We start from the raw sequence: 16,218 nt of genomic DNA, 5'->3' as shown, positions 1-16,218 counted from the left end.
CCACATCCTAAGAGCATCAAAAAAAAAGCCAGATGGAGGGACATTGGGAGGAGAAGCTGTGAGGTCAGTGTGATGTCATAGGACATATAGACTCTGGATGGACAGATCCATCCAATTCTGGGTCAGGTGAACTGTCTATCAAAGTTCCCTGGACAAGGGGGAGGGGCTGTATATGACGGTGCACGGTGGGGAACACACAGCTATTGAAGCAAAAGTCGTTATGTTCCCCTGGCGCTGTAATCAAACAGGAGGCAGCAGCTCTCCTCCCCTCCGATCGCTGGGAGAACAGCTCCCACAATCGCAAGCCCTCAAAATCCACTCGCAAAATGTGAGCAGGCGAGTGGATTTTCTTTTTTTTTACATATTGCAGGAGTGCAGGGAGTAGAGTGTGATGTGGCATAGTGTACAGCGATTGATGCAGTACAATGTATTGGTGTGAGTGCACAGTGATGCAGCACAATGTACAGATATAAATACAGTGTGACGCAGCACAACATATGCATGTAAGTGTGGAGTGTATGGGGGTGGGTAGCATGTACATGAGAGGAGTGTGGAGTGTATGGCATGGGGTAGTATGTACAAGAAAGGGGTGCCAAGTATATGGTGGTGGGTAATATGTACAGGAGAGGAGTGTGGAGTGTATGGCAGGGGGTAGTATGTACATGATAGGAGTGTGGAGTGTATGGTGGTGGGTAGTATGTACATGATAGGAGTGTGGAGTGTATGGCACGGGGTAGTATGTACAAGAAAGGGGTGCGGAGTATTTGGTGGTGGGTAGTATGTACAGGAGAGGAGTGTGGAGTGTATGGCGGTGGGTAGTATGTATAGGAGGGGAGTGTGGAGAATATGGCAGTGGGTAGTATGTATAGGAGTGGAGTATGGTGTGTATGGGGATGGGCAGTATGTACAGAAGAGGAGTATGGAGTGTATGGCGGTGGGTAGTATGTATAGGAGGGGAGTGTGGAGAATATGGCAGTGGGTAGTATGTATAGGAGAGGAGTATGGTGTGTATGGGGATGGGTAGTATGTACAGAAGAGGAGTATGGAGGTGGGTAGTATGTATAGGAGGGAGTGTGGAGAATATGGAGGTGGGTAGTATGTACAGGAGAGGAGTGAGGAGTATATGGCGGTTGGTATTATGTACATGAGAGTGGTCTGGAGTGTATGGCATGGGGCAGTATGTACAGTAGAGGAGGGCGGAGTATATGGCGGTGGGTAGTATGTACAGGAGAGGAGTGCGGAGTAGTAGTATGGGTAGTATGTACAGTAGAGGAGTGCGGAGTATATAGCGGTGGGTAGTATGTACAGGAGAGGAGTGTGGAGTATATGGAGGTGGGTAGTATGTACAGGAGAGGAGTGCGGAGTATATGGAGGTGGGTAGTATGTACAGGAGAGGAGTGCGGAGTATATGGAGGTGGGTAGTATGTACAGGAGAGGAGTGCGGAGTATATGGAGGTGGGTAGTATGTACAGGAGAGGAGTGCGGAGTATATGGAGGTGGGTAGTATGTACAGGAGAGGAGTGCGGAGTATATGGAGGTGGGTAGTATGTACAGGAGAGAGGAGAGGAGTGCGGAGTATATGGAGGTGGGTAGTATGTACAGGAGAGGAGTGCGGAGTATATGGCGGTGGGTAGTATGTACAGGAGAGGAGTGCGGAGTATATGGAGGTGGGTAGTATGTACAGGAGAGGAGTGCGGAGTATATGGCGGTGGGTAGTATGTACGGGAGTGGAGTGCGGAGTATATGGTGGTGGGTAGTACATGTAAATGAGAGAGGTACAGATGGTGTAAAGTATATGGTGTGAATGAGCCCTAGTTCATGGAGCACTGCAGCGCCCACTTTGCAGTGGCATGTATAGAGCTACTGAACTTAGCTGCACAGCAGCACTAGTAGTGGCACCACGCTGCAGGCACTGCTCTCATCGCTCCCTCCCAAATCTCAGGTGTCAAGCCCCTTTCTCAAGTTCCTGCACACAAGCTTCATTATCTCATAAAACCCCATCAACTCACCTCTCTCCACATTCCCTGCACTACTGCAGACATCCCTTCTGGCAGGATCGGCAGCAGTCGGCAGCTCCGCTTCCACCTGAGTCTTTCTATGGGCAGCGCTGGAGAACACTGAGCAGGGCCGCTGGTGTGAGGTGACAATATAGCAGCTCCCTATTTAGGGGCACTGATGTTTGGTTAGCGGCGCTGGTGCAGCTGCCGAGGCAAGCAGTTCATTCAGGCTTCATTAGCGCTGTATTGACGGGGGTCAGTGGGGGTGAGACAGTGCACCACATTGAGCCACAGCCATCAGGATTTACTAACGCTGCACTGAAGGGGAGGGAGAGAAAGCTCAGCTGTGAAGCATCAGTCCTCCAGAAATCATTAATGCTGCATTGAAATATCCCAAGGGGGGAGGGGGATGTTGGCATGGGCAGGAGGTATGAACCCTTCTCACTGAGTTCCCACACTGACTGGGACAGGAGGAATGCTGCTGGGTCCGGGTTTCAGGAGGACAGAAAACCCGGGCACAAGTGACAAGACCCGTACTGTCCGGGTCATTCCCATACAGGTGGCAAACCCATTGTAAGAATACAATAGTGCAGCGGGGAGGATTCCCCCATCCCCCTCCAATGTGTGTATTGGGGAAACAGGTCTGTTTTTTCCTCTCATCCCGCTGGCATGAGCTGGCTGAACGATAAAACTGAACCATGTATGGCCAGATTTGGAAGCAAGATATATTAATCATCAACTGATCCCCCTGAAGGGGTTAATCTTCGTATTTCCACACTATATATGTGTGTATCATCATCTGCTGGAGATAAAAGACATCACAGTGACTATGGAGGAAGAGGACGGACATGACGGAGGGTTACTGGGTGTAAATAGAAAATAAGATCTTATTACCTCCTCTAATGTCTTCGTAACTCATGGAACCTCTTATCTGCATTCGACATCACTTCCTGTCTGTATTCCATAGAGACTTCCTGTCTGGGTAGAGGTGAGATCTCCACCTTGTGGATATCAGAGGAACTGTAAGAAATATCTCGTAGTGTGAACCCGGCCTTGTGCTGTGTGTGTATGTACTGTATATCCTTATAGATGGGTCATCTCCACTCCCACCAAGGGGGATAGAAATATATTACTGCTTGGGGGGGAGGAGACATTTTGGTCCCTTTGATTTTTGCACTAAAATTGATGTCAGATTTAGTCATGTAGAACATCTGTTATATGGATACAAAGAGCCCCAGCCGAGAGTAAAGGGTGGAAATGGCTCCTGATCCCCAGATTTGGGCAATTATGTCACCAATATAAATAGAATAAAACCCGCGCTATGTGTAACAACTCAAATACCTACAGAAATAACTTATACCGGACTGCTGCTGTAACAAAGGTAAGTGTTCCCTTTATCAACTAGAAGAGCATTATGTGTCACAGCGCTGTCCTATTGTGTGTGCACATAAATCATCACAAATACACTACAATATGTGGATACATTCATTTAAAAAGTGCTAGGGACTCAAACAATATTTTCTGCAGATCTACTGCTTCCACTTTACACCTACTTCACTGATCTTATATTGTTTATTGATAAATTAGGTAAACTGATTAGGGATGAGCTGAGTGTGCGAGTCAAACCCATGTTCAACCCGAACACCGACTGTTTGCCCGTTCGGCAAAATCAGAACTTTATGGGCCGTTTGCACCAAACTGGAGTGGCGCTCATGGCCCATAATTCACTGCGGCATTGCAGTGTATTGCGGGCTGATGATTGGCCAAGCACGCACTATGACCCGCATGCTTGGCCAATCAAAGTGCCGTCAGCGAAGAGAGCTATAATTGGCCACAGGCAGAATGCCTATGGCCAATTAGGGCTCAGGGGGTTTAGTACACGCCTCACGCTATTTTAGGCCGCCTAGAAGGTGGCCTTGCGTAGTGTGTTGCATCGCCGAGAGAGAGAGAAATAGACGGAGAGACAGTGTCTGAATTACCTTTTAAGTATTAAGTAAGTATTGTTCCACCTTCGCAGTGTACACCCAAAGCTACCCCAATTGCTGCTGTTCTTCTGGTCCTATACCACAGGCACCTGTAGCAGTTACAGTCAGTGTATTGTGCCACCTTCACAGTGTACACCCAAAGCTACCCCAATTGTTGGTGTACTTCTGATCCTATACCACAGGCAGCTGCTACAGCAGTTACAGTCAGTGTATTGTGCTACCTGCACAGTGTACACCTGAAGCTGCCCCAATTGCTGGTGTTTTTCTGGTCCTATACCACAGGCACCTGTAGCAGTTAGTCTGTGTATTGTGCCACCTGCACAGTGTACACCCAAAGCTACCCCAATTGCTGGTGTTCTGATCCTATACCACAGGCAGCTGCTGCAGCAGTTACAGTTGGTGTAATGTGCCGCCTGCACAGTGTACACCTGAAGCTACCCCAATTGCTGGTGTTCTTCTGGTCCTATACCACAGGCACCTGTAGCAGTTACAGTCGGTGTATTGTGCCACCTTCACAGTGTACACCCAAAGCTACCCCAATTGTTGGTTGTGACAGACCTAGCTGGGACCGAGGCTTTTTGAGAGGACTGAATGCGAGCCTCTTGCCGACAGATTATGGGCCCTGGATTTTAAGGGGCACAGGGTGAATGAGAACCCCACTATAATCTGTGCTAGTCAGATTCAATGCTGTATATATGTATATATAAAGTGTTGCCTCATGCTGTTGGGACACAAACTGTTAGATGCTAATGTCATGAACTCCAGCCACCTGTCTGTTGTGTAAATGAGTCTAGTCTGAGTAAAGAGTATTTTACCTACTGTTGTTTTTTGTTGTTTGTGCTAATTAACCTGCAATTGAATTGTTAGTGAGCTAGGAGCCGAAAAGTCTTATCCCTCAGTCAACTAGTCAACTAAATCAAAATAATCCCATATTGCAAGAAAAGTGAAGAGCCTCAATGGTAGATAGGAAGGGAGACATCCGGACTGTAGATGCTTACAGGGAGGTGCTTCAAAATAGCAGTTTAAATGTATACTGTTAAAGAGAGGGAGAATCCCAATGTAATTAGGAAGTTATAATCAGTATATACATTCCAGCTTTGTGCAGCTACATCTCCCTGCAGGCCATTAGTATGTCTGGAAGGCCAACAAGGAGAGGCAGACCGTCACGAGCCAATAAAAGAGAGGGCAAGCAAGCTCTGTGTCTAGAGGCAACAGTGCTGGTCATGGTCACGGTGTATCCTCATCAGCACGTGGCCATGGGACACGCTTGTCTTTATTTTCAGCAGCTGGATGTGTTGAGCCGGACATGCCGAAGACTTGGTAGAGTGGTTGACCAAGCCGTCCTCATCTTCCTCTCTCATCCAGGCTCAGGGTACTGGCAAAGCAGCTTCCAACGTGGCCTCTTCCCTTGTCTCAATGGCATCAGCCACTCCTTCCCTAGCCACACCATGTCCTCCTGAGGAGTCCCCCAAACTGTTTGAGCACAGTGTTGGATACATGCTCTATGAGGATACCCAGCTAGAGGAAGGCAGTAACGTGAGCCCAGAGAGAGGGGATGCCCAAGAAGGACAGCAATCTGACAGTCATGTTCCCCCAGCTGCAGCATACCGCCAGGTTTGCTCCAGTGATGAGGAGGGAGGGGATGATGAGGTCACTGACTCCACGTGGGTGTCTGATAGGAGAGAGGAGGAGGAGGAGGCAAGCTCTATTTGTGGGGAAAAAAAGTACATCAATTTTATTGGGTACAATGTCGCACAACCGAGCAATTGCCAGTTAAAGCGACGCAGTGCCGAATTGCAAACAATGGCCTGGTCATTAAGTGGGCAAATCCTTCCGGAGCTGAAAAGGCCTCAATTTTCCCAAAGCCATAAGGTACATCTATTTTGTGTTTAAATCAGCTGAAGAATACACTCCAATAATGAAAATCTCTTTGAACCAATTCACACTAGCATTGCTCTCGGGTTGTGCGACATTGTACCCAATAAAATGAATGTACTTTTTATTTTCCACAAATAGTGCTTTCTTTTGGTGGTATTTGATCAACTCTTTTTTTTTGAAAATATATTTTTTTCTTTTTTGATCCCCATTTGGATTGCTCTTCGGAGAGCAGTTGGCTGGTGGTGAGGAGGCGTTGTATCAGTTGGTGGGTGGTGACAATGGGGCATAAAAGGGTTGCAGTTGTGGAATATGTTATTTTCCCTCTGCTGCCTTTCCAACATTCAGGTTCTTTTCAAAGCCGGACAGCTCAGCAGATGATCAAAGCTCGCCACAGCGCCTAGAGGCGATTCAGTTTGCATTGTGCGCTATACAAGTATTTCATTCATTCATCCGTGATCACATTCCCTGCGGAATTGGAGCTCAATGGGGCAGAGGTCGGTGTTTGTGTCATCCATGCCCATTCAGTTTGTGTCCACATACACCTCACAAAGCACAGGGGGTACACTCATAATGGCTCAATGGGTAGTCAGATGTAAACACTCATGTCCATCTACATCAAGATAAACATGACAGCTCAGAGGTTATGTCCTTTTTCTTGTCCTCCTGAAGACCTACATGGAGCTTTCAATCAGGCCCACATGAGAAACTGACCGATGGGCCTAATTGGAAAGCTTAGGCGGATGGGGGCAGTAAAAACAGCACAGGTGTGTGATTTTACTGCCCCACCAAACACAAGTGTAAAGTAACATCTCATCATTCTGATGATCAAAGCGCAGCAGGTGGTGTATGGCTTGGCCACAGTGTCACATGGCTGTTGGGTGCTGACTTTGTTCTGGCTGTACTTAGGGTTGTCCCCATGACACTTTTTTAAGACTGAGTACAAGTATTGATGCTTTTTTCAATTATTCAGTGATACCGATACTTTTTATAATGTCATGTTAGTTTTCAAAGCACAATACAGACTAATAACATCTTCTTTATAATTCTGAAGAACTGTAACTCAAGACTAGGGATGAGCCGAACACCCCCCGGTTCGGTTCGCACCAGAACTTGCGAACGACCCCCGCGTTCGGCACGAACGTTAGAACCCCATTGAAGTCTATGGGACTCGAACGTTCGAATTGGAAAGTGCTAATTTTAACGGCTAATATGCAAGATAGTGTGCTAAAAAGGGTTTGGCGATCTGCCTCCTGCCTCAGGGGACATGGGTCACTGCAAAAAAAAGTTTTAAAAACTACCGTTTTGGCGGGAGCACTGATTTTAATGACGATTAAAGTGAAAAAAAAAAAGTGAAATATTCCTTTAAATATGGTGCCTGGGGGGTGTCTGTAGTATGCCTGTGAAGTGCCACGTGTTTCCCGTGTTTAGAACAGTCCCTGCACAAAATGACATTAAACGGAAATAACACCATTTAAAACTGCTTGCGGTTTTAATGTTATATCTGGTTCCTGTAATATGGTTGAAAATCATTCAGAAAAATGGCATGGGTAGCCCTCCCTGCCCATTACCAGCCTATTTGGGTCTTGTACGCATATTAAGGGGAACCCCGTACCCATATTAAAAAAAGGAAATGCGTGTGGCCCCCAGGCCCTATATACTCAGAACAGCAGTATACAGGCGGTGCAAACAAGACAGGGACTGTGTAGGTTTGTTGTGTTAAGTTGAATCTGTTTGTCATTTTCAAGCGGTACATTTTTAAAGTGTAGCTCCAGTCAAAAAAAATATCTTTAAGCTTTTTGGAAAACATAGGGAAGGGTTATCACCCCTGTATAATTTGTTTTGTCGTCCATCTTTTTTCATCTCACTTGCTGTTGTCTCCTTCCGTTTGCAAGTAGGAGATGTTTGTAAATTGGATGTTTGAAAGTAGGGGCCTGCCCTATATGCTCTGCAGAAATGGCGGAACAAGGTGTTGGTTTTGCAACAACATTGTAAGCCCTCAAAGTGACTCTTGGTGGCCGCTGGAGCGCCCTGCTGTGAACGATTATATCAAGAATTGTAATTACATGCCATTGTTGAACAGTGGTAGAAAAATTGACCTTTGGTGGTTGTGGTGCTGGTGCCACAACACTATAAGTCCTCACAGTTACTCTGGGTGGGCACAGGAAGGGGCCCTCCTGTGAAATATTATATCAAGAATTGTAATTACATGTCCCTGTTAAACAGGGGCAGAAAAATTGGGCCTTAGGCACTGGTGCCATCACACTGCAACCTCTGCCATACACTCTAGTTTTATTGCAGGAATTAGCCCTGCTGCAAAGCATTGCATCAAAAATTGTACTTAAACGCCCCTGTTAAACAGGGGCAGAAAAATTGGGCCTTAGGCACTGGTGCCATCACACTGCAACCTCTGCCATACACTCTAGTTTTATTGCAGGAATTAGCCCTGCTGCAAAGCATTGCATCAAAAATTGTACTTAAACGCCCCTGTTAAACAGGGGCAGAAAAATTGGGCCTTAGGCACTGGTGCCATCACACTGCAACCTCTGCCATACACTCTAGTTTTATTGCAGGAATTAGCCCTGCTGCAAAGCATTGCATCAAAAATTGTACTTAAACGCCCCTGTTAAACAGGGGCAGAAAAATTGGGCCTTAGGCACTGGTGCCATCACACTGCAACCTCTGCCATACACTCTAGTTTTTTTGCAGGAATTAGCCCTGCTGCAAAGCATTGCATCAAAAATTGTACTTAAACGCCCCTGTTAAACAGGGGCAGAAAAATTGGGCCTTAGGCACTGGTGCCATCACACTGCAACCTCTGCCATACACTCTAGTTTTTTTGCAGGAATTAGCCCTGCTGCAAAGCATTGCATCAAAAATTGTACTTAAACACCCCTGTTAAACAGGGGCAGAAAAATTGGGCTGCTGGCATCACCCAGAACCAAAAATGTTCTTCCAACATATCAGCGGAGGAGGAAGAGGATAGACAATCAACATAACAGGACAGTCACTCAGCATCAGCATAGGCAGTCTTGAAGGGATGTGGTATTTCAAAAAAAATTATTCGGTTACATCAGCTTCAGGTGCTTGGTAGCTGTGGGTGATCCAAGACTGATTCATCTTGATGAAGGTCAGTCGATCAACTGATTCGGTGGACAGGCGCACCCTGTGATCGGTAACGAAGCCACCAGCAGCACTGAAGGTGCGTTCCGAAAGAACGCTGGATGCAGGACAGGCCAGGAGCTCAATTGCATACTGTGCAAGCTCTGGCCAGTGATCCATCCTCAAGACCCAGTAAGCCAGAGGATTTTCAGTGGGAAAGGTGTCCAAGTCTGACCTTGCCCCTAGGTATTCCTGCACCATGTAAATTAGACGCTGGCGATGGGTGCTGGAACCAATCATACCTTGGGGCTGCGGACTAAAAAATTGTCTGAACGCATCAGTCAGACGGCCACCTTCTCCACCGCTCCTTCTGACTGATGCCTCAGCAACACGTTGTCCAGGACCAGGAGTTTGTGACCTCCCAGTCTCTGGGAACGCGTTGCACAGAGCTTTCTGCAAGGCCTCCCGGAGATGTCTCATCCTCTGCTCCCTCTGCGATGGCAAGATAAGGTCGGCAACCTTACCCTTGTACCGTGGATCAAGGAGAGTGGCCAGCCAGTAATGGTCCCTCTCCTTGATCCGAAGAATACGAGGATCCTTCCGCAGGCTTTGCAGGATCAGGGAGGCCATGCAGCGTAGGTTAGCTGAGGCATTCGGTCCGGAGTCCTCTGGGTCACTAAGGACAACATGATCCGCAGCTACCTCCTCCCAGCCACGTACAAGTCCACGTGTTTCTTGGGACTGTAAATCATCCCTATAAGACTGCTGCTGCTGATGCTGAGTGCCAGCCTCCACCTCCATGCTGACACAATCATCCTCCTCCTCCTCTTCCTCCTCCTCACCCTCTTCCTGTGTGATGGGTGGCACAGCAGGAACACTGTCTGGATAAAGGGGGCCTTGAGAGGCAAGGAAGTCCTCCTCTTCCTGCCTCTGTTCTGCCTCAAGTGCCCTGTCCATTATTCCACGCAGCGTATGCTCCAAGAGGTGGACAAGAGGTATAGTGTCACTGATGCATGCACTGTCACTGCTCACCATCCTTGTGGCCTCCTCAAACGGTGACAGGACAGTGCATGCATCCCTGATCATGCCCCACTGGCGTGGTGAGAAAAAACCAAGCTCTCCTGACCCTGTCCTGGTGCCGTAGTCGCACAGGTACTCATTGATGGCCCTCTGCTGCGTGTGCAGCCGCTGCAGCATGGCCAATGTTGAGTTCCATCTGGTGGGCATGTCACATATAAGGCGGTTCTTGGGCAGGTTCAACTCCTTTTGGAGCTCAGCCAGCCGAGCACAGGCATTAAATGATCGGCGGAAATGCACACAGACTCTCCTGGCCTGTTTCAGGACATCCTGTAAGCCGGGGTACCTGCCCAAGAACCGCTGCACCACCAGGTTAAGGACGTGAGCTACACAGGGCACATGGGTCAGTTGTCCCTGTCGGAGGGCGGAGAGGAGGTTGGTGCCATTGTCGCAAACCACCATTCCTGGCTTAAGCTGGCGTGGCGTCAACCACCTCTCGGCCTGCCCCTGCAGAGCTGACAAAACATCCGCCCCAGTGTGGCTCCTGTCCCCCAAACAAACCAGCGCAAGCACGGCATGGCATCGTTTTGCCTGCGTACTTGCGTAGCCCCTGCAACGCCTACGGAGCACCGCTGGTTCTGAGGACAGAGCACTGGAAGAGGCCGTGGAGGAAGAAGAAGAGGAGGGGGTGGAGGAGAGAGGTGTGTCACAACCAATAGTAGCATTTTGGAGGCGTGGTGGCGGAACAACCTCCAATACTACTGCACCTTGTCCTGCATCCTTCCCAGCAGCCAGAAGAGTGACCCAATGGGCCGTGAAAGACAGGTAACGTCCCTGTCCATGCCTGCTGGACCATGAGTCAGCGGTAATATGCACCTTACCGCTGACCGCCCTGTCCAGCGAGGCAAGGACATTGCCTTGCACATGCCGGTAGAGAGCCGGAATTGCCTTCCGTGAGAAAAAGTGGCGTTTGGGGACCTGCCACTGAGGAACCGCACATTGTACAAACTCACGGAAGGGGGCCGAATCTACCAACTGAAAAGGCAGCAGTTGAAGTGCTAGCAATTTAGCCAAGCTAGCATTCAACCGCTGGGCATGTGGATGGCTGGGAGTAAATTTCTTCCGCCGGTCCAGCAGCTGGGGCAGGGACATTTGTCTGCTATAATCGGACGTGGATGTACCACTAGCAGAGTTCCCGGAAGCACTTGGCTGTGACACACCTAATTCTACACCTTCATTCCTCTCAGAGCAGGTTTCAGAGAGGACTGAAGGTCTAGTGGGGTTGGAGATGCCAGCTGATGAGGAGCAAGGAGAGGTCCACTTTGTTCTTTGGTGTGGGTCTTTGAGGTATGCTTGCCAACGAGCTGCATGGCAGGTCAACATATGTCTGGTCAAGCATGTGGTGCCCAAGCGGCTGATGTTTTGGCCACGTGAGATACGCTTGAGACATATGTTGCAAATAGCAGCGGTGCGATCTGATGCACTCGTCTCAAAAAAGGCCCACACCAAAGAACTTTTAGAATAACGCGCAGAGGAAGCGCTCTGCGCAGAGGAAGCGCTCTGCGCAGGCGGAGCTCTGCGGTGTGATTCAGTCGGTGTGCTGCCCCTAAGCTGGCCCCCGGAGGGCATCCTGCCTCGTTGGACATGTGCCTCCTCCTCCTCCTCCTCCTCCTCCTCCTCCCTCCTTCCAGGCACCCACGTGGAGTCAGTGCCCTCATCATCCCCTCCCTCTTCATCGCTGTAGCAAACCTGGCAGTATGCTGCAGCTTGTGGAACATTACTGCCAGATTGCTGTCCTTCTTGAGCATCCCCTCTCTCTGTGCTCACGCTACTGCCTTCCTCTAGCTGAGTGTCATCATCAGAGCCCACCAAACACTGGGCATCCTCCTGGAGCATGTACCCAACACTGTGCTCAAAGAGTTCAGGAGACTCCTCAGGAGGACGTGGTGGGTCTAGGGAAGGAGTCACTGATGATGACATTGAGAGGAGGGACGACGATGTGTTGGCAGCTGCTTTTCTACTACCCTGAGACTGGGTGAGAGAGGATGAGGAGGATGAAGAGGGCTTGGTCATCCACTCTACCAAGTCGTTGGCATGTTGCGGTTCAACATGTCCAGCTGCAGAAAAGAAGGACAAGCATGTCCCATGGCCACGTGCTGATGACAATGCACCGCGTCCCCGACCAGCACTGTTGTCTCTAGACACAGAGCCTGCTTGCCCTCTTTTATCGGCTCGCGCCTGTCTGCCTCTCCTTGCTGGCCTTCCAGACATGGTAATGGCCTGAAGGGAGTTGGGTAAAACAGTAGTTGGGTAGTTTATATTGTGCTGGAGGCACACAACACCCACTAACTCCTGCAGATGCCTTTTTTATAGAACAGCAGAGTTAAAGGGGTATATACAGATGTATACTGTGCTGTGCTGGAAGCACACACAACTTCCAATAACTCCAGCAGATGCCAATCGGGCCCAAATACAGAACAGCTATGTAGGTGGATAATAGCGGTATGTACTGGGTACAGAGCAGGCACACAGCACGCACTATCTCCTGAGTGACACTGCTGACTGCAAGCTCTATTGTTAAAGATGGACCACTAGCTATATAGGTGAGGTGAATATCACGGTGTATACTGCGGTCAGGGCACGCAGACAATAACAAGAAAACAGCAGAGTTAAAGGGGTATATACAGCTGTATACTGTGCTGTGCTGGAGGCACACACAACTTCCAATAACTCCAGCAGATGTCAATCGGGCCCAAATAGAGAACAGCTATGTAGGTGGATAATAGCGGTATGTACTGGGTACAGAGCAGGCACACAGCACGCACTATCTCCTGAGTGACACTGCTGACTGCAAGCTCTATTGTTAAAGATGGACCACTAGCTATATAGGTGAGGTGAATATCACGGTGTATACTGCGGTCAGGGCACGCAGACAATAACAAGAAAACAGCAGAGTTAAAGGGGCATATACAGCTGTATACTGTGCTGTGCTGGAGGCACACACAACTTCCAATAACTCCAGCAAATGACAATCGGGCTCAAATAGAGAACAGCTATGTAGGTGTATATAGTGGTATGTACTGGGTACAGAGCACGCAGACAGCACGCACTAACACTACTGACTGCAAGCTCTATTATTAAAGCTAGATCACTAGCTATATAGGTGAGGTGAATATAGTGGTGTATACTGCGGTCAGGGCACAGACAGTAACCACTACACAAGAGCAAAATAGTAAATCAGCCAAAAACGATTGGTGTGTAACTGTGTTGAAGGTACACAGAACACCCACTGCTTCAGATGCTAACAAACACTACACGAGGCCGCCTGAAAGGCAGCTTTATATAGTGTGGGGCGTGCACTACACTGTCTGAGCTATGATTGGCCACAGGCAGGATGCCTGTGACCAACCATTGCTCTTCCCGCTACTGGCGCTGCGATTGGCCAAGCATGCGGGGTCACAGTGCATGCTTGGCCAATCGTGAGACAGCAATGCATTGCGCCATCGCAGTGCATTGTGGGCCACACGAATTTTGCCGCGAACGGCCCAAACGTTCGGAATTCGGCGAACGCACGAATGACCGATGTTCGAGTCGAACATGTGTTCGACTCGAACACGAAGCTCATCCCTACTCAAGACATTATAAAATAATACACTGATTAAGCAGCACTGATAGGTGGCACTGATAGGATTAGGTGGCACTAATGGGCACTTATTAAGCAGCACTGATAGATGGCAGTGACTGATGGCTGGCACTGATAGGTGGCACTGACTGCTGGCTGGCTTTGAAAGGCAGCACTTGTGGGCACTGTTAGGTGGCACTGATGGGCAGGCACTGAAATGCAGCAATAAATGACATTAGAGGAAAGGAAGAATTTATTTTGCAATGCTATGCTGCGGCACCCATCTTGGTACACCCTGCACTCGGGCGCATTAAGCAGCAGCGGACATCTTGTTACACTCAGCCTGAACTATATGGGTTGGGTGTAACAAGATGTCCGCTGCTGGCTTTCTGCGGCTGAGTGCAGGGTGTACCAAGATGGGCGTCGGGATGTTCAAACTGCTGACGGAGACACGGAACGTCACTTCCGTTACTGAATGTCACCGATCCTGGTGGAAAATGTGGCTGTGCCCTTTACCCTTGCCAGCTTACTTATTTCCACTGCTCCCGAGGACTCGCCCTCCGCTCTTCCCTCTCCTCCCACTGGCTCTGCCCGGTGACTTCCGGTTGCACGCAGCCACGCCGCCTCTCTCAGGTATGGGATCAGGCATCAGGAGTATTTGTGTGAGTACAAGTACTAGTATGGGGCAACCCTATGTGTACTGTGTACAGTCTGTAACACTCAGTACAATCATAAGGTAACCAACAATCATACACCAACTGATGATCAGAAGACACCATTGGGGGGGTCTACCTTCCTTCCAGAGTAGTAGTCAGTGTGTGTGTGTAGCCACTTACCTGAAGCTGGGTACTGATTACACACGCTGCTCCCTTTCACCTATCTGACCGTGTAGTACCCTCGCCCACACATTACACACACTGCTGCCTTTCAGCTGCCTGCCCGTGTAGAGCCCTCGCCCACACATTACACACACACACTGCTCCCTTTCATCTGTCTGCTCGTGTAGTGCCCTCGTTCACACATTACACACGCTGCTCCCTTGCCCGTGTAGTGCCCTCACCCACACATAACGCACCCTGCTCCCTTTCAGCTGTCTGCCCTGTTGTGCCCTCACCCACACATTACACACACTGCTCCCTTTCAGCTGTCTGCCTGTGTAGAGCCCACACATTACACACACTGCTCCCTTTCAGCTGTCTGCCCGTGTAGTGCCCTCACCCACACATTACACACACTGCTCCCTTTCAGCTGTCTGCCCGTGTAGTGCCCTCACCCACACATTATGCGCACTGCTCCCTTTCAGCTGTCTGCCTGTGTAGAGACCACACATTACACACACTGCTCCCTTTCAGCTGTCTGCCCGTATAGTGCCCTCGCCAACATATTGCACACGCTGCTCCCTTTCAGCTGTGTGCCGTGTAGAGTCCACACATTACACACACAGCTCCCTTTCATCTGTCTGCCAGTGTAGTGCCCTCACCACACATTACACACACTGCTCCCTTTCAGCTGTGTGCCCGTGTAGTCCCCTCACCAACACATTACACACGCTGCTCCCTTTCAGCTGTCTGCCCGTGTAATGCCCTTGCCAACACATTACACACACTGCTCCCTTTCAGCTGTCTGCCCGTGTAGTGCCCACATATGACACACACAGCTCACTTTCAGCTGTGTGCCAATGTAGAGCCCTCACCCACACATTACACATGCTGCTCCTTTTCAGCTGTCTGTTTTTTATGGAAGTTCCATCTTTACACACATCAGAGATCTCACACAGGGGAGAAGCCGTATTTCTGTCCTCAGTGTGGGAAATGTTTTTCCGACAAATCCAATTTTAGCAGACATCAGAGATCTCACACGGGGAAGAGGCCATATTCCTGTCCTGAGTGAGGGAATTGTTCCTCACTGAAGTTCTGTCTTCCTGTACATCAGGGATCCCACACAACCCTCGAGGTGTATTAGTGCCTTGAGTGCGGGAAATGTCTTCTATATGAATGTTGCTGGACATCACAGCTCTCATGTGGGGAAGAAGCACACCCTGATATACACCTCAGATATACTCCATGGCTGATCTTTATCCGTTCCAGGGGTGTGCAGATTTTTTGAAGAAACGACTTGCGAGGAAGGTCCCCAGTGACCCCCCCCCCCCCCCCACAGCAGGTTCCCCAGAGATCCCCCTCACTGCAGGGTCCCCAGAAATCCTACTTACATTATGGTCCAAGTCTTCTTAGGGCAGCTACAGGACATACACCAGGAAGCTGGGTCACTGAGACCAGGCAGGTTTGGAGGAGAAAGTTCCATTCTTCTCCTACAATGAAGGCCAGGGCAAACACATGATTGTTTGATGGGATGCCGGTGGTCCTACCAACCAGGCACAAGCACTGACAGGGTGAGCAGTGGCACGGGAGGTGGATGCTGTCACACAGCAGATTTGCACAGACAAGGGGGCGCTGTTGATTAGGATTCAGCCGCAGCAGCAGAGATAATGAATGGGCATTTGTAAATGGAAGCCCCAAATCTACGTTGCTGGTAGCAGAGGCGGAGTTGGGCACTGTGACAGCAGGGATTTGGTGAAACTTGCAATCTGGCGTCCCCCCCTTCAGCCTCAAATGACTCTGCC

The 16,218-nt window shown here is 49.4% G+C and overlaps 2 protein-coding genes across 4 annotated transcripts in view; both read right to left on the bottom strand.

The window, feature by feature from the left end:
- The window catches only part of LOC143986898 (uncharacterized), a 1,277,526-nt gene that overhangs the window by 889,278 nt on the left and 372,030 nt on the right, over positions 1 to 16,218 (bottom strand). The gene's annotated exons all lie outside the window — the stretch shown is intronic.
- The window catches only part of LOC143989547 (uncharacterized), a 144,883-nt gene that overhangs the window by 10,499 nt on the left and 118,166 nt on the right, over positions 1 to 16,218 (bottom strand). The window contains exon 1 of one of the 3 annotated variants that reach the window (XM_077489720.1): positions 2,892 to 3,002. The exons of the other annotated variants lie outside the window; for them this stretch is intronic. Coding sequence (XP_077345846.1) covers positions 2,892 to 2,934 — 43 coding nt within the window. The 5' untranslated portion in view covers positions 2,935 to 3,002. Of the gene's footprint in view, positions 1 to 2,891; positions 3,003 to 16,218 lie in introns of those variants that run through there. 3 annotated transcript variants of the gene reach the window in all.

This window comes from Lithobates pipiens, unplaced genomic scaffold, assembly GCF_037356315.1.
Source record: "Lithobates pipiens isolate NorthernLeopardFrog02 unplaced genomic scaffold, aLitPip1_a1.2 Scaffold_18, whole genome shotgun sequence".
In the NCBI taxonomy this organism is placed as follows: domain Eukaryota; kingdom Metazoa; phylum Chordata; class Amphibia; order Anura; family Ranidae; genus Lithobates; species Lithobates pipiens.
This window is presented reverse-complemented; position numbering and strand designations above follow the sequence as displayed.